General features: G+C 36.1%; 3 protein-coding genes across 5 annotated transcripts; 1 reads left to right on the top strand and 2 right to left on the bottom strand.

Annotated features, from left to right (window-relative positions):
* The first annotated feature begins 6514 nt into the window (after window positions 1–6514).
* On the top strand, window positions 6515–9131 carry LOC120000588 (translation initiation factor IF-2-like). Its single transcript, XM_038848715.1, has 4 exons — window positions 6515–6989; window positions 7483–8278; window positions 8350–8470; window positions 8553–9131. The coding sequence occupies exons 1-4, from the start codon at window positions 6767–6769 to the stop codon at window positions 9129–9131; spliced, it is 1719 nt and encodes a 572-aa protein (XP_038704643.1). The 5' UTR covers window positions 6515–6766.
* Window positions 9132–9685: 554 nt separating this feature from the next.
* On the bottom strand, window positions 9686–13184 carry LOC120001100 (E3 ubiquitin-protein ligase CHIP-like). The gene is made up of 8 exons (XM_038849345.1): window positions 12828–13184; window positions 12659–12726; window positions 12486–12549; window positions 11438–11509; window positions 10741–10874; window positions 10476–10626; window positions 10230–10340; window positions 9686–10147 (listed from the first exon to the last, which is right to left on the bottom strand). The coding sequence occupies exons 1-8, from the start codon at window positions 12942–12944 to the stop codon at window positions 10022–10024; spliced, it is 843 nt and encodes a 280-aa protein (XP_038705273.1). The 5' UTR covers window positions 12945–13184; the 3' UTR covers window positions 9686–10021.
* Window positions 13185–14000: 816 nt separating this feature from the next.
* On the bottom strand, window positions 14001–17774 carry LOC119999466 (adenylylsulfatase HINT3). 3 transcript variants are annotated; one of them, XM_038847045.1, is made up of 7 exons: window positions 17339–17774; window positions 16437–16492; window positions 15606–15663; window positions 15429–15519; window positions 14810–14865; window positions 14568–14621; window positions 14001–14500 (listed from the first exon to the last, which is right to left on the bottom strand). In XM_038847045.1, exons 1-7 carry the CDS (start codon window positions 17534–17536, stop codon window positions 14486–14488), a joined length of 528 nt encoding a protein of 175 aa, XP_038702973.1. In that variant the 5' UTR covers window positions 17537–17774; the 3' UTR covers window positions 14001–14485. The 3 variants fall into 3 exon arrangements, with proteins under 3 accessions (XP_038702973.1, XP_038702970.1, XP_038702972.1); XM_038847042.1 differs by having other exon boundaries at window positions 14028–14492; window positions 17339–17771; XM_038847044.1 differs by having other exon boundaries at window positions 14373–14492; window positions 15429–15495; window positions 17339–17769.
* Window positions 17775–18804: the final 1030 nt, after the last annotated feature.

Raw genomic sequence — 18804 nt, 5'->3', positions numbered from 1 at the left:
TAACAATGATTTTACACTTTCAATCCATTCTCATTTCCTTGTCTTACTACATTAATTTGTGAGTTTTGGTTGTTTAATTTTACCGTATACCTCTTTGGATGAAGGATCCCCATATCTGTAACTGAAATTAGTTGTTCCATTGTTTTAATAAGTTGAATCGCTAAAAATCCATTATTTTAAGTACAAGAATCAATCTCAAAACGCCACTGGATTAATCAGTTGAATAGCTAAAAATCCATTATTTTAAGTTCAAGAATCAATCTCAGAACGTTATTTCATTGTTTTAATCAGTGAAATGACTAAAATCCATTATTTTAAGTTCAAGTATCAATCTCATAGCGTTATTCCATTATTTTAATCAATGACATAGTTAAAAATTCATTATTTTAAGTTTAAGAATCAATCTCAGAACGTTATTTCATTGTTTAAATCAGTGGAATGACTAAAAATCAATTATTTTAAGTTCTATAATCCATCTCAAAACGTTATTTCATTGTTTTAATCAGTGAAATGGTTAAAAATCCATTATTTTAAATTCAAGAATCAATGTTATTTCATTCTTTTAATTAGTGTAATAACTATATAGTTTTAGCACCATCGTCCACCAGCACCACCCTTGCTCATCGTCTTCCGCCACTACTACTCAAACCATCACAATTTTCATCATTTCCACTGTTGCTTCAATCATCCCAATGGCCAGACCTTCAATCAATAAGAACAAACCACCATAAATCCCCACATCACACAACAAACAATCATCAATTTCAAGCACAAAATCAACCAGCCAGAGTAAATACCCATTCATCTAGACAAAACAACCGTGACCATGTATTCAAGGCTTACATGAGGATATGGAAGTACCAGCAAGAGAACCAGTCCAACCTGGTTGAACAAATCTGAGGGTTCGAAAGTGAAGGATATGGGAGTGAGGTTCAAGGAGTTGACAATGAATGTTGCATAGGTAAGTAGATCGGTGACGGAAGAGTTGGTCGGCGATGTCTGTCAGTGACAATCGAACGCTAGGGCAACGGAAGCGAAAGAGGGAAAGCGAAGTTTTCCATCGATCAGAGAGAGAGGGGGAGAGAATTGCGTGAGCGGGGAGAGAGAAGACGCTGGGTTTCAATTTTTACACCTTGGCAATGACATGGACTTGTCCCTTAGGGGTCAGGTAGACTTGGGCTGCATTGAGTTACCACATGTGTATTAGGTTCTATGTCATTTTCGCTCCCTAAATCATCAATTAGAAGAGTTTTTTTTACACTGATCTAGCATTATTTTATAATTTTTTTAATTAATTGAGTAGTATAAAAGAAAAAAAATGGAGTTTTATATATGACAATGATTGGAGTCAACTTGAGACTTGAGAGGTTTGTTTGGGTTAAAATTCATGATCACAGTAAATTAAAAATTCGTACGTTCATTGGCCAGTTAATTTTCTGCCAAATTTCCTCGTTAAATTATTCTGTCAGAAATTATTTTTAAAAAAAATGTCAGAACTCATAAGGTGTACTGGGTTCTTGCCTAAAACATAGACTAATAATTAAAAAATATATTTAAGAAACTTGTTACTTAAATAAGTTTGGGACTACTAAATTATTACTTTGTAAAATAATTTGTTTGACCAGGAAAAAAAGTATTATTTATAGAGATATTTCTAATTTTTTTTTATTGATTTCGAGGAAAGGAATAACAAGTTTACTGCTACAAGATTAGAATTTCCTTTCTTTATTAGTTGGATTTGGTTAATTAAGGGGGAAAAAAACTGCTACAAGATTAGAATATATTGATTATGGTGTTGACCAAAAAGTAAATTAGTGATCCAATTATAATAATAATACCATTCCTTTAATTCTACAACAAAATAAGGTACAAAAAGGCATTTTGTCAAATTATGAATATTGAAGGATTGATTAAGCTTATATAATTAAATGAAGCTGATTAAGCGGTAAAAATAAGGTGATTACAATTAATTATGAGTATATATGAAGATGATTAATCTATTGCAATCATTTCATGACCCACCCACCCACCACCTATACAATATAGTTATTTACTCATGATCATTTATATTATGCAATAACACTAATATAATGACACAATATATATAACCTCAATTATTATTATTATTACATGCCACTTTTTCATGTGTATATATTCAGTCAATATTGTTTCATGCCTGCCTTCATTTATGTAAATAATTAGTAATCCAAGCCCATATACATCATTGAATATTGTCCACTCTGAATTCGTAGACGGATTTATTATTTGTGGGTCGTTGTCATTGGTTCTTAGACCAAAATAATGTGACTGGTGCTAGAACTCTATTTATATACTATTCGATTGGGTTATGTCAATCCGATATGAGATATTACTCTTGACATAATGGTGTATGATAGATAGGATGAATGCATTAATTTCTGGCCCTTTATGCAACACCTTCACTGCAAATACCATACATGCATAGATCGACAGTAACAGACAACAAACCATATAAATCAAATTAATTTCAAACCAAGTTAGTGTGAATGCATTATGGAGTCTAGTTAGGTAGACAACGCTTTCTTATACAATGAGAAAGGCAGATAGAATTGAACCAAAGTTTTTGGGTCTTGTTTATTTCAATTTGAGCAAGATATATATCTATATGTGTGTGTGTGTATGTATGAGTCTATTGAATTCACTTTTTGGACTTTGATTTCAAACAAAACTGCATGGCTGACCGGGCATTGCTTTGCTGGATTTGAAGTCACTTTCTCCAAACACCTTTTTGGGTTCTTGATGTAGAAGAGGAGCAATGATCAGGCTTCATCAGCAGCCATGCCCATTTATTTATCTCAGACTATCTATACGTACCCAAATCAAGTCTATGCACTACTGTCATAAAAAAAAGTCCAAAACCATGATGCTTTCATGGTTGTAAGGCTTATTAAATATGCAGAGGTCAAAGGGATCGATGGTGGACTCCAATTATCCATCAAGACTATGTTAAATCATGAATTAAAATGTATAATTGAGTATTTTGATATTCATAATGTTAAAATATAGTAGATTTTAAAAAAAAATATAAATTCTGAACTATATACCCGAAACTCTAAAAACTAAAAATTAAGCTATAAATCCTAACTCTTAAATTATAATATGTCATTTTAAAAAAAAAAATTGATGATTTGATAAAAATTTTTAGAGGGAATTGTAACTAAAATTAAAGTTTAGGAATTAGGGCCATTTCCATTCCACAAGTTAGGATGATTGATTGATTGATGATTGTGTAGTGGTTGTTAAGGGAATTTTGGTAGCGACGGCTCTCTCTTTTGACTTGCTGGTCAAAATTCAACAATTATATGCCAATTTATTACTTGCATTACATGGCAATATGGCATGCTCTGCTGGACAATCTCCATTCCCTTTATCTTATTGATACACAAAATACAATAATTAGGTGGGAGGTCACCATATTAATTACAATAAAAAGTGTATTACTCCTTTAATGCTGTTTTTTTAACGATGGAATCCGTAGTTGTTACCTTCTAAGTTTGCACTAGCTAAATCATCGGGCCTACGTGATAGTTCACAAATCATGCAAAATGGATAAGCACATGAAAAATTCATGTGTGCGCTCTTGCCTCTGGTGAGATCTGAATACCGTTGTTACTGTTCATGATCTGTGAATATTATTGCTTAGACGAGAACACCATAAAAGCCAGCATCATGTGTTAATGTTCCTATGTATATTTATATTCTTTGAAACGAAAAATGAGGATTCGAATCCTGATCACTAGGATGATACACATCATCGTTACCATTCCAATTAATGACTTGAGTGTTTGTAATTCACGCACTTTGTGCAACTTTTGCTACCATTTTTCATTGTCTAATTAAAACTTAATTAAATTCCTTAGAAATTATCAATTTTCGGACAATCATAATCCTAAAACAAATAAAAATAAAATTATGGGCTTCAATTAACAGGACGACCAATGGGATCGAAAGTAGACATTGTTGTTTCCAATTTTTAATGGCTCTCACATTTTGTTTCATTGGAAATGTTGCATCAATTTCGTTTAAATCTTCTTGTCCCCTATATATATATATATATATATATCATGTTTGTACACATACGCAAACACCGTTTTGCATATTGTGTGGCTTCTCTTTTGTTGGTCTGTTTCTTGTCTTCTACTTGGCACTACATGTAAGTATGTTCATGTACACTATTCTACATCCACACCCAAGAGAAGGAGAGAGAGGGAGTAGTCTTATTTTAGCTTAGCTTAAAAGGGAATGGTGGTGGAGTGCTTTTATTATGCAACTTTTCATATTCTTTTTTAGAAAAGTTTCGAGTAGTTAAAATAAAGAAATAATGGATAATTTATAAGAGCATCCACTACAGCTCTTCTTAACAGATTCTCTAAAATACAGTAAAATGAGTCATTTTACAGTTTCATAGAATCACAATTCAACAGCATTTCACAGCAGCTCCTCTAAACCATCCTCTATAACTTAAAATATTAATTTCTTCAAACACTTTTAATATCTTTTATAACACTTTCAATATTTTTATGTTTCATTTTTACCGATTGTATCATGCACAAACAATTAATGTTGTTTATTTATTTGTGTATCTATAACATGTAAAAAATAATGTTGTTTACAATTAATTATCAAATTAACACTATCAAAAAATAAATAAAATAAAAATCAGAGATATTAATTATATCAAGTGAGTATCAAATTTAATTATCAATTAATTTCCTGTTTTAATTATTATTTAATTTATTAATTAAATATGATTAAATATTTCCCTAATTAATTAATTATCAATTAATTACTTAAAAAGTAAAATTGATATCGGGAGAGCCAAATGGGGAGAGAGGGGAAAAGGAGAGAGAGTAAATAACAAATAGTTAAAGAAAAGTAAAAGTGATATTTTATTATTAAAATAATGATACAAGAGCTACAGTGGTCCGCTAGTTGTAGCGGATCACTGTAGCAACTGTAACTTCCATCGTTAAAATACAAGAGCCGTTGTGGAGTGTTTTTTAAGCTTTTTATGAATTTTATCCTTTAAAATGCAGTAGATGGCCAGTTTACAAGAGCCGTTGGAGTTGCTCTAAGTCCATGTGTCACTTTGACATAATATGATGCCCTTTAAAGTCACGAGCCTTGAAAGCCATGTGAGGAGTTGAGCTTGGGGCATTGGACTTGAATTTGGGAAAGCGGACACTATCTTGCAATGATAATCAAATTTGGACAAAAAAGTTTTATAACAACTAGTATCGAAGTGAGATTGTTTAGCGAGATTGTGGGTTACCTCGCAAGACTCCTTGTTCCACTTAGTGGTTTGTGCCCGGCCCACAAATGAGGGGAGATCGTTGGGAAAAGTCACAATAGCTAAAATAAAGATAATAATGGGTGGTTTATAAGCTCATGTGTAGCTTTAACTTAGTAAGACAATATTTTAAAGTCATCAGCATTGGAAATCCTACCATGAGTTGAATTTGGACTTAGGAAAATATATATGTTATCTTACAATAATAATCAAATTTAGGCAAGAGAGTCCTGACACATATAAATAATGTTTTATTAAAAAAATAAAATATTCCTTGCTTTATTTTGTTTTTTTATTCCTTATATTAAATTAATGTATATATATAAATAATATTTGTTCTTAAAAAAATTTGGTCGGTGCGTTCATAGCCCATTATTGGTTTCACTATAGTCAGTGCTTCAGCTATTCATGGGCCATGTTTCATGTTTGGGCCTTTAACTTTGTATGAACTTGGACTCTTTTAGTCTATAAAATCTGGTCTGGGCCTTAATCTCAAAATGGGCGCTGGTTTTGATCAAGGCCCATCTACTTATTTCAGAATCAGATTAATAGTCCTATCCTATTGCCCAAGCTACCAAAGCCTTGTTCAAATTTGTCTTACATTGTTAGGAAAGAAAAAAAAAAAAATTCTAATTTGAAGAGAATATTCTTGAAAAAAAAAAATATTATGGGATCGCAAACGAAATTCACCAATAAATCACAAAAGATCTTATAGATTAAAAGGATATCAAAAGAAAATAAAAGATATAATGACTATAAAATTCACTAATTATTATTTTAAAAATGTCAACACCTTATAATTCGATGCTAGAAATCATCGAGTTTCCGGTGTTGCGAACTCGACAGAACTTATATTGGGTCAATTTCAATTTGAATAATGATCTAACGGCCAAAATCTTACGTACTTTTTAATTATTATTTTTTTATGAATTTTAAAAATATTTTATATCTCAAAAAATAGTAAGAGGAGGGGCCGTTATTCTTCTACAATATCAACCTACCCCAATCCATAAATTGTATATATGAGGAAATAATTTCGCTTGTTTTATTTTTTGTTAATAATTTGGTATATAGATTTTTTTAAAAAACATTAAAATTAATCCGGAAAAACTGAAATTGGAAAAAAAAAATAAAAAATCGGAAGCTTCCCATACGTTACGGAATTCACAATAAATTAGGAAATCCTTGTGGGCCAACCTCCGAGGTTGTAGTTAGCTTACTCCCCAAGTAAAAAAAAACCCTACGATTCTATATATAAGTATACCAAGATCACACACTCACACGACTCACTCACTACACCGCCTCTCTTGCTCTCCTTTTTTTTCCGACCCTAATTTGCTCTCTGCGATTTCTCATAACGATCACCAGGGTTTGGTGTCTGGTAGTCTCTCCACAAAAACCCTTTATTGTGAGTGAAGATCAGTAGCGGGGTTTTCCATGGCTGCCGCTAATGCCTTTGCTCTCTTGGGAAGTGAAGAAAGCCAGGATGTGGCTAGATTCATTGCAGCGGAGCAGGCGACGGCCAAGGCAGCGAAACAGGCGGCTGATGAGTTGGCCAGGAAGAAGCGCCAGGCGGCTCCTAAGAAGAAGCAGCAGCAGATTGATAGCGCTCCTGATTCTTGGATGATGAGGGCTAAGCGCATCATTCTTCCTTATCATGGTAATGCAAGCCCTACGACCTTGATTTATTTGCTGTTCTTTGTTTATCATTGGAAAACTGTTCTGATCTTAATGATCGTGGTTTGTTTCTTGTTTGCTTTTTACGTTGTGTCCCATGTATATTTTTAATTGTAGATCAGCGGGTTTTTGTCTTGATCCTTTGTTAGAGAAAGCCTAAATCTTTTTTTTACCCCTCTTGTGGATTGGAGAATAATATAATTAGAATAATTATTAGGTGATTTGATTTCTGCCAAGTACTTTCAAAATTCATATGCAAATTCTCATAATAATGATGCTTTAATTATAGTCTAGTTAATTTTGACATCATTAGCCATTGACATATTGATTCAAGAATATATGCTTCCTGCTAGAGATTTTCTTGCTGAAATTAAAGATACATGAAGGGAAAAGTTTTTATTTATTTATTGTGTGTTAGATCTCTTTCTATTTTGGGCTGTTTCTTACTAATTTTTGTTTCTTCATGTGAATTCCAGTTCGAAGGAGTGACATTATAATACGGAAGGAGAAGAAGGAAGGAGACAGCCGCAAAAATAATAATGGTTCAGGGGAGAAGAAGAGTGATCTTTCTGTGCAGAACAACGTAGAACAGAATGGTAACACAGACAGCCGCGGTAATAATAGCGGTTCAGGGGAAAAGAAGAGTGATCTTCCTGTGCAGAACAAAGTAGAGCAGAATGGTAATGGCCAGGCTATCACAGACAATAAAAGCAATGGAGTTGTAAGCCAAGGTGGAGGAGCGGCTAATAATAATTATCATGGAAGGTACAGAAGAGGTAATTATGGAGGGGATAACAATTATCATGGAAGCTACAGGCAAGGTAATTATGGAAATTATATAGATGGGAACGGTTATCGGCCTAATAGGAGTAACCAAGGTAGGAGAATGAATGAGAATAATGGTTATAGGTCTGGGAGTGCGAGCCAAATTGCTGATGATAATAATTTGCAAGTTGAGAACCAGAAGCAAGATGGTGGTAACCAGCCGGAGGAGGAGCAAGGCTGGAAATATGTGGGGAGTAGACAAAGAAGTCGTAGCAGCTCCAGGAGTGGTGATCCGAGGCGGGGTGCTTATGGTAGGGGTAATAATGGCTTTAGGAGACAACACCACCAGTACCAGCACCGTTATTATAATGGTCATGAAGACAACAGAAGAAGCAATGGAGGGAATGTTGAAGAAACCATCAATGGTGATAATGTCAGTAATGAACCTGAAAAGAACCAGGTGACCGAGGACAATAACAAGACTGACGGAGCACAAGGGTATGAAGGGTATGCTTTCTTTACCCTATTCGCTTATCTTTGTAGAATTTATTAAGCTTAATCAGTCTGTGTCTTTATAGGGCTGTTTGTGAACCCACTGAAGATCACAAAGGAGAGGTAAGAGGCCAAAAGAATTCTCTGTCTAAAGAAGATCAGGATGCTTATGAAGCGAAGTTGAAGGAGAGAGAATATTATGCAAAGGTATGTAGTTGGAAGATGAAAATTGCAGAGGGAATTCTTCTTATTTTTATAACCGGAATTAATCATTCTCATAATCTTGCAGTTGATGACTCTTGATCAATACGAGAAGGTGCTTTCTAGGAAGAAAAAGGCTTTGGATGGTCTTACACAGATTGAGGAGCGGAGAATGGTCACTCTTGACAAGGAATTTGAATCAATGAAGCTTGTGGGGAAAAAGAATGAGGCTGGCCACGAGTATGAGCACGAAAAACTGAAGAAGAAAGATGGCGCAGACAAGGAGGAAAAAGCTCGCAAGTCTATGAGCATCAATGAATTTCTGAAACCAGCAAATGGGGCGAATTACAGGCAGCCTGCTCGCAATGGCGATAGGACATTCACCGGTCCTGCCAGCAATGGTGAGAGGCCATTCTCGGGCCGTGGACAACAGGGTGAGAGGTTCAATCCTAATTCCATGACCAGGCCACGAGATACATCTAGGAATTTTCCCAGGCAGCAAGGGCGGAAACCTGTTCTTGATACTGGAAGTGAGAAGAAGAAAGACACTGAAGGTGTTCTTAATACTAAAAGTGAGAACAAAGACAATGAAGGTGTTCTTAATACTGGAAGTGAGAAGGACTTTCCTGCTCTTCCTGGTGCTTCTCCTCTTCCTGCAAGACCATAGAGCTTTGATTTCAGCTAGATTGATAATGATAATCCTTTCGAACTGTATAAGTTCGGAAGAAGTTTTTGTTCTCAAGGAAATGATGAGTAATAAAACGATCCGGCTAGAAATTACCAGTAATAGATTTATTAATTTGTCTTTCAGTCTTCCTTGACAATGTTTTTTGCTTCTGCTGTTTGATTGCTGCATTCAGCTAAGAATGGCAACTTTTGAAATCTCACTTCAATACTTGTTAGGAGTATTAATAAACAATCAACCACTCTAATCAATACGGATTACAGTGGTGAAAATTTTCTTTCTGAAGCGAATTCTGAAGGTCCATCATGGATTCACCACATATATAGCCTTCTTCCCAAAGAGTTTGAGATTGGCAACATGAGTCGGTAAGGATAACAGAGAATCGGTTTGAAACTTTGAATAGATTTTCTGAAGATATTACATATGTTCGTAAAGGTTGTAGTTAAAACACCATGATCAAAGATTCAAAATAAACAGGAAACAACTAAGATTTTGGTCAACTTTACTTTATAACGAGCCATACTGATGATCATGGATTACAAGATAAGAAACTGAACATTAATTACCATAAGCAGTTGTCCATATATTGATATATATATCAATCATCAACCAGAAAATCAATCCTCCAATTCACAGTTTGTAAGCAAGAATAAGTTGCAATATGTACATAAGTGAACAGCGAGTTACAAAAATACCTGTGCAATTCAAAACATGATGGAGCCTTTGTCTCATTGGTAGCATGTATCACCACGCATCAAAAGCTATGCCAAAAATGCGGAAGAACCAAATTACAGCAAATAGCGAGTAGTCTATACGAACAGTGCTCTGCCCATTTTGTCCATCACATATTGATATCATCTGCTGATCGGCTTTCAGTCCATCTTGTAAGCCCAACCATGTTTGTCTAGAAATGCCTCCACTGCTTCCTTTATTGCCAAATTTTGTACTAGCTGGGAAGGATCAAGTGGTTCACGTGTGATTGGGTCAAACTTACCCACCTACATTGTGGTTGATGATCAATGAACTACATAACTAAAACAAGAGACCTAAATTTCAATGTGCCAACTCACAACATGTCACCTTCTGAAGATGGTTCAAGATCACTGCTCTTTCATACGTAATCCCACTGGGAGCTATGACAGGATCCCGGAAAATATCAAGACTGATTTTACAACACAGGTAATCCGGCACCTAAAAAATTCCAATGAGTATCTCCATATTATGACTGAATGCAGAATGATAATTAATGGAAAGGAAAGGTAAGGAAGAGAAGAAATAGAATCCTATAAGGCATTAAAATCAGCAAAGAGAAATACGGACACCAACCTCAGTTGGAGTGTCATCTTCAGACACTTTCCGGAATACTTGTTGCAGAGATTCAAACTGCTTCAACTGTGCAGCAGCAACTTCATCCCCAAACCCTTCTGCTGGAGAATCTAAGAAATTTTTTTCTGTAAGAGCCGACTCACAAGCTTCTCTGAGATAGGAAAAAACTGCATTAAGTAGCCAAATAAGCAAACAAATTGTGCACAAAATTTTAAAGCAGAACCCCATCCAAAAATAAGACTTAAAACTCACTAGGAGCACATACTTCAAGTTTTGTAGTTCCCATGACCGCTTAGTAGATGACCGCTCCCATTCACTGTATTTTGCTTTTGCAAGCTCCTGCCAAATCTCCTCTACCATGTAACCCTTCTTGTATGGACCCCTCCCAAGATCTAAAGCCTGTAAGAGAAAAACATAATTCACATTTCACTAAGCACAATGGCTATCTTCACAAACTCAAAATCATCCAGATCTTCTATCCATGTCACAGCAAGTAACTAGATATCATTTGCACAGGAAGAAGATGTATCATGCTGAAAAATCTGCAATGCAACCAGTTGAATCTGATCCTTACACGAAAAGCAAGATGCGGAGCTATATTAGGTAAAAGGTGTACAACAACTCTTGTGCACAAGGCTTCCGTTGAATCTGATCCTTACACAAAAAGCAAGATGCGGAGCTATATTAGGTAAAAGGTATACAACAACTCTCGTGCACAAGACTTCCACAGTGTGCGGGGTCGGGACGTGTAGGTTGTACGTAGACCCCACATAATATGTAGAAAGACTGTTTTAAGGAATTGAATTTGTGATCTAGAGGTTGCACCACTACAACTCTACCACTAAACCACATGTTTGCCTGTATACACATGCACCGAAGGAAGGGAGGGAGAGAGGGAGCGACAGAGAGAGAGAGAGCGCCTGACGACCAATGATTCATCCAATATAAATATTACCCCATACCTCTTTCAATTGCTTGGCTCCTTCAGCATATTCTTTCATTTGTAATAAGGCAAGTCCCAACATATAATGGGCCTGTAAAAAAGGTGAACAAGTAAGATTATCAGATTATATTTAAACTGAAAGACATAGAGATGCATGGCAGAAGCTACAAATCATAGAACAAAGCACATTATTTCTGGTAATAAGAAACATGACACCCACAGCGCATATAGTCAAAAGACCTGTCTGCCCTGCGGTAGCAGATAGTGAATTTAAAAACTTCTGTAGTAAGTATTGAGCGATCATACATGAATGCACACAAAATCATTAAACAAATTTCACTATTTTATCCAAGGTTTAAAAATAAAGTGTAAAAGAATGACAAGATAACTGACAATTTTTAATTCCCCACTTGTCCGTAGTAAATATTGTGTGCTTCTCCGGCTTCCTAGAATGAATAGGGTCAACCGGCTACCAGAAAGACTAATTCCCGATTGGGAGAAGGAAGGTCTCTTTGGGCCTATTGAGATTGTAGTCAAACTGATTGAGGTGTATAAATCTACCATGTCCAGCTCTATCGCCAAAGAAAACTTCAAGCCTTGTACCACCAAAATCTCATACTGCGTAACTAGCATTAACCACTTCCCGCCAGAAAAAGAAAGCTAATTGGGGCCTACAAGTAAAATCCTCCTCGAATACACCTCAGAAAAGAGGAAGTTCTACTCCTCTTAGAATATGCAACCTCACAGCCTCAAGTTTTGATTTCACTCCACCAACGAAATGTTTTTCCCTCCCATCATCAAATTAAGCTGATTAACATTTAACTCTCCAAAACTCGTTTCAATACTCTACAACTTGTAGGTCATGTTGCGAGGAGAAGATAAATAGACCAAATGATGGTCCATCAACTCTTTAACTAGACTTACTCAAGACAAAGATAAAAACTTACCCCTAGAGAGATCAATTGGGAAAAGAAATTAGTATCCACAATGATCAAATTTTATCATCAACAAGCAAAATGAACCATCAACTTCAGTGAAAGAAATTGAAGAATAGAAACGCTCATGACCTTGACAGAATTGTGGTCCAGCTGAATGGCTTTGCGACAATCTGCTTCGACTTTTTCCCAATCACTATAACACAAAACCAAGTGAAAGCAAGAACGCCATACTTCAATTGATCAAATACAGAATGATATAAACTAAAAGAAAGGGGGATATTACGGTTAGTGCTGGTACATACTTCCTTTTACGATGACAGAGAGCGCGATTCGTCCAATAAACCGGGACATTTGGACACAGCGTGATTGCCTTCAAATCACACAACGGAGATGAAAAGAATGAAGAAAGATTAATCCTAATTTCCCCATCGAAAACATAAATTTCCTTGTAAGAGACTGAAATGTAAGTACCTCAGTGTAGGCGTCGATGGCGGCCCCGAAACGATCCTTTGAGAAGTAAAGATTCCCATCTTGCCTTAGCTGCTCCGCTTGTTTCTCGGCCGCCGTCGACGACAAACCCGGTCCCATCCTCTCTATTTCTGCGTCAACAGATCCTCTAACGCTCTCCTCTAACTTGTCCCTCTCTTCTCTCGATAATCTTTGCTCTCCTTTTATTCTAGAAGTTTCCAATAGAAAAACTGTTCGTATAGGTATGAGGAGTGAATTCACGGCCGCTTCTATAGAGACCCGAACGGGGAAGCAAAGTCACAGCGAGAACGAGGAGGACGACGAATGTAGAACGACCCCCCTCTTCTTTTGTTTTTTTATCCCTTCCATTTCTTGACTTTTATGAGTCGCGATTGACCAGTAGCGTATCCGCTAGAATCGGTTCCACACAACCTCATTCCGACTCGAATAGAATCACGTGATTATCAAATATTTATGTGTTTATAAAATATTTACATGTTGGGATCCTAATCTGGATCGGATTATCGGATTTCTTAATTGATCAAATTTAGATTGATTTAAATCCGAACAAATAAATCAGACAATCTAATTTAAGTTGGAGTTAAGACAATTAAATCGGATAAGATATATATGTTTGAATTCGGATCCAATTTCAAATTGAACAAAAATTATTTTTAGGTTTTTTTGGGTTAGTTAATACAATTAAACCGGAAAAGATATATGTGTTTGATTTCAGACCCAATTTTAAATCGAACAAAAATTATTTTTGAACTCAAATTTCAAACATAGGTTTGATTCGAATCAAACAAATTCAATCATTCACAATTTTACCACACCTAATATTCGTGCCTTGCCCTGTGTAGACGACATCCTTGCATCGAATTTTCTCTTTTTGCGTGCAAATTTGTTCCTGAATCGATTCTTTGCTGAAGAGAAATTTTAGAACGTGCTGAAAAGACGGAGGATTCTCTATCATTTCAATCTTTTTGTGTAAACAAATTAATTCTAGATCCAAAAACTTTTCAATACTCAAAACACCCCAGAAATTCATAATCTAACCACATTTTTAGATGAAATGGTCAAGCAATACGTACTTGCAATCAATGCCAAGCTTTCATTGATTGCTCTCATATATAATTCTCCATCAAAATTTGGCAACAATGAACAGCTATTGTAAACAAAATTAGCTGATGTTGCAAAGCATGGACATAGGATAAGTAACAGCAATGGGAATTTGATAGAAGCTTCACCAACGACGGGCAAGGCGCCGTCATGGTATTGAAAGGAGGGATTTCAGATTTCAGATATTTTTTCCAAACCCTCCACAGTTGCACAAAATGCTAAACTAATCCACCCAACACTCTCAGATAATTGTAGACTTCAGTCTTCGCTTAGATATTGAGAACAAGCAACTTCTCAAGAAGGGTGACATTATAGACGAGATTGACCATTCAAGTCCTTGCTCAACAGAATGTACAATTATACGTAATATGATACAGTCTCATAGAATGAGCACATTACCATAATAGCTTACTGCTCACACCCTATTCAAGAGGGATTTGATTCTTGCCCCTTGCGATCTTCAAAAATGTCTGATAACTGCTCTCGCACATGATCAACAAATTGAGCAGATTTCTGGTCAAAGTTCAGGGGGCACCGCCTCAAACTCTGTGGAACTTCAAATTTCATAAACATTTATACAAGGAATGGTATCTTCGTACACTCTTACAAAGTAAAGCATACCTCGGTACTCCATAAGCCGTCACAGTTCTTGCGAGGGATAATGTGCATGTGCGTCTGAGAATCCCATTTCACAAAAATTGAATGGGTCAAAAATGTATTTTTTTTCTTCAAACTAAATAATAAAGCACAAGAAGAACATTAGCCTGAAAGCTAGTTGGAGGGGGAAAACTAAAATACTCTTAAAAATTTCAGCGGTGATACGTGAACATTCAAATTTATTTCCCGGAAAGCAAAATACGTACATGAAATATAACTTGGCCAGCAGCTTCACCATTATTGACCACCAAATTGAATGAATCTGCACGAGTAAAAGAATCCAGTTAATAAAACTAATGTGGTCTGAAGAGTTCTGCTAGATGTATCCCTAACTGCAGCATGCATTTTCCTTGTGATATAAGAAAGTCATCACAGCATAAATACAACTTTCGTGTCAATGACTATGAGAGTATGAGTTAAGTTTTCAGGAACATCTCAGCCATCCAACAACAAGGTTATACCTGGCTAATGGCAAAATTTACAAACTAGATAGTGTTCCAGATACTCAACAATTCAATTTGGCTGATTGCCACCACTACCCGTAGCATATACGACAATGCCATGCAACTTCTAAAATGAATGGAATATTCAACATGTAAAACAGGTATTCAAGTAGAAAAACAAGAACATAATAGCAGGATCATCAAAGGGGGTCATTTTCATTTATTTATTCGACTTTTTGTCTTTCTGGTACAAAATTCGAGAACACAAACACACCATTCACAAAAGGGTGAACCTAGAAGACATAAACCATGGTCAACACACTCAAGGGGTTTTAAGATGTATACTAACCATAGCAGCATAAGAAAAAACCTAGAAACATACCACAACCAGTAGCTTTCATTATTGCATTGCCTATAAATGGCACTTTTGAACACATTGCTGCCACCACCTGCGCAATATAAACTAATGGCATCTGATGAAATTTAAAAATAAAAAACAATGTTTCAGAAAAGAAACTAAGATTTTATAAACTGAATGGCTTCAGAAGTAATGACTCACAGATGGAGGAGTTGCTTCCAATGAACAAAAATGAGACTTAGGTATAACAAGAGAGTGCCTAGTAAACCAGAAAGTATAAAAATTAGCAAGTAGACAGATTAACAAATAGATTGATGTAGAAAACAATCTATACCACACCTAAAATCAATTATTAAAAAGGTTACTTTGAAGAGTTCTCACATTTGTGGCATAGTCCCTCGGAGTCTTATACCAAAATATGACCACACAAAGTACACTGAAAATGAAATTTAACATGAAATGAGCTATTAATTGCTCACCAAAAGCCTAAAGTTCAACATCTCAGTAGCCCAAACTTAGCGAACAAAATTCTTTTGTATCCATTGTTAAAGACTTAAAAGTATAATAAGCGAGTGTTTGTTTGGCGCTACAGAATTCCTCTCCCCACCTAGGCTTGTATACAATATCTGTACTTACAATCAATAACCTCAACTGTTTTTACGACATTCCCTTCATTATTTGGGGTTGGGGTGTGCGGTTGTAAAGTAGTCATACTACCTTCATTTAGTCAACACATGAGAATAAATTCTCTGACTTTTGGAGGATCAAAAGCAAAGGGCACCTTTAAGGTTTTCTAAAAAAATTTGCTTCTCGGGACATAAGTACATAAACTGTTTGCAAATTATATTTAACTTAAGAGTTGAGATAGTTCCATCATTTTTTTTCTTCAAATTTTCCTATCCTGGAAATGTTTAACAAGCCAAATACAAATTTACTTCTACAATGTAAATAACTGTGAAACCTTCAATCCTGCCAAAAGGGATCTAGCGACATAGCAAAATATAGGTGCATTTCCGATTGGTGATACCTTACCCATGAATCAGCGGTTTTGTATCCAATATACACAAGCACATATCGTCTTCATAAAGCTGCAAAACCCAATCCCCTTGATGAATAAAAAGGCAAAATGCACAGCAAGAATCAATCAATTTACAACATGATAATATATCACAGAGTTCACATCAGAAGCAGATCATTATACAACAAACTTTGATGAGCTAAAGAGGTATTAAATTGGCACACCTCCTATTTCAGTGGCAACTAACAATATTTGAACTCTAAGAATATGCAAAACTAGTGTAAAGTTACAATTGCAAGTTTTAGAAGCACAGCCCAATCTTCTGAGGCGCAAATGAATTTTACCCAAATGTTATGAGAACTTAGAAATGAGTATTGTTCAGAATGAAAGGATGATGTGATGAATTAAATTATAAACAATTTATTTGAAGAACCTTGTATCAGCACTCAGCAGATTCTGTTAGATGCATTCATAGTGTGTAAGATGAATAGAGCATTTGCACCTACCTAAATTGGAGAATTTTAGGGAACAAAAAACCAAATTTGAGAGCATAATAACAAATTTTCAAAATGAACTAATTCGAGTCCATATCCCTCATACGTCAAAATCAACTTTGAGAAATGTAGAAACTAACAAGCCCAACTTCGGATTATTGGAGTCAGCGCAACAAGAAGTTAAAACACTTAAGTTAAGCATACAATTTAATTACACTCAACTTTGCGAAATTGACCTAAGGGCCAAATTAACATTACCCCATAATTGAGAACGATTGAATGCCACGAAGTCATGAACTAAGTCGTAATGAGGTTAAATATACACTTCACTCTCATAATAATGTTCCATGTCTTGGAAAACTGGGTTATGGGTCTTACGAGAGTGTGAAACAAATAAAGCAGATCATGGTACTAGAGAGCACCTTATGAGCTGGGGAATCACCGCGAACAATTTTGCAGAAAACGCAATTCCGCGGTTGATTCCCATTCGTAGCATCACGAGAACTAGGTTGATCGTCCGAAGCAGAACAGCGAATCGAGATCGATGCTTGTGTCTGGCGCGAACCCGAGGCGATGGGACAGAGATGGGAGCAGAGAATCGCGAGCCTCCGTGTCTCCATGTCAAGCGAAATCAGTATCTATTTTCCGGCCTAGAAATAGAATAGACGGCGCCACAGAGAGTACCACCAACATATCTGTTCACAGAGAGAGATAGCGACGAGAGAGAGTTATGGGTTTTGGAAGAATTTTGGAACTGTGGAAGACAAAAAGAATTTGTGCTATCGAGGAACGCTTCTGTGTGCCTGCCGGTTGTTGAATTCCTTATCCATTTGTAAGGTTCAATACGACAACGTGTCCCCCTAATAATCAGATCTGACTGCAAATTAAGCCAATTTTAGACCACATAATAAAATCCAGATTTGTGGAGTCCAGTTCGGCCCAACTTATAAGGCTGGGGGTTACATCTTGGGCCGGAATAAAGGCCCGGGGATTGACATTTGACCTGTTATAGCTAGGCCTCTACCTCCCCAATGGACGACTAGGATCATTTCGATCTAACGGTTACAAATATTCATTTAGAATAATGGTCTACAGTAATATCTCGATATTTACTTTTTAAAATCTTCTAGACTCCTCTAGGATTCTCCACAATCTTCTTGCCTCAAGTTCTACAGGCTTGGGGCATATATAAGCTACACCCAAAATAAAAGCACATATGTGGAGGTCGGTCCCGTCGGTATTTTAAATCCATTTACGTATTTAATTGACATGTGACATTGATCAAAGTCAACTCCAAGTATTTAATGATTTATAGATGCACAATTTTTTATCCCATTTTTCACATGGACGGGACCAGTAAAAATTCCACATATGTGGGCATCCAAAGACAAACCAATAAAGGAGTAAGTCTAAACCAATGAGGACAACCAAAAAAAGGAACATGAAGCAGATAGCCATTCCGATTGATCAGCTCACGAGGAGCCACCAGGAGTGGTACCGGCACCGCGACCAAATCCTCCAACCATGTAACTTGCAGGAACCCTGAGGCTGGCCGAAGTTTAAAACCAAAACAATATCTTTCCAGACCGCCGAGAAAATCCCTCACCATATTGCAGTTACATTGTTAGATTCACCACAAGTTAAGAATTCAACCAACCAAGAAGTTCAACCGGGAAGCATAATGTTAGCAATCAAAGAGCATTCTAACTAGATGTTTCATTGTGCACTTTATTTCCATTTCAAACTCCGCAGGTATTTCTATGGAGTCACTCATGATCTTACATCAATCTAGAGCTGGAGTTTGTTGAAAATGTAGCATGCAAAATAACTTTTGTTTCTCCTGTTACTGAATTACCATAGGTTCAATCGAGAAGAGAACGATTCATCA

The sequence above is a fragment of the Tripterygium wilfordii genome, chromosome 6, assembly GCF_013401445.1.
Source record: "Tripterygium wilfordii isolate XIE 37 chromosome 6, ASM1340144v1, whole genome shotgun sequence".
Lineage (NCBI taxonomy): Eukaryota > Viridiplantae > Streptophyta > Magnoliopsida > Celastrales > Celastraceae > Tripterygium > Tripterygium wilfordii.
Note: the sequence above shows the minus strand (reverse complement) of the source record. Positions and strands in the feature narration are given on the sequence as shown.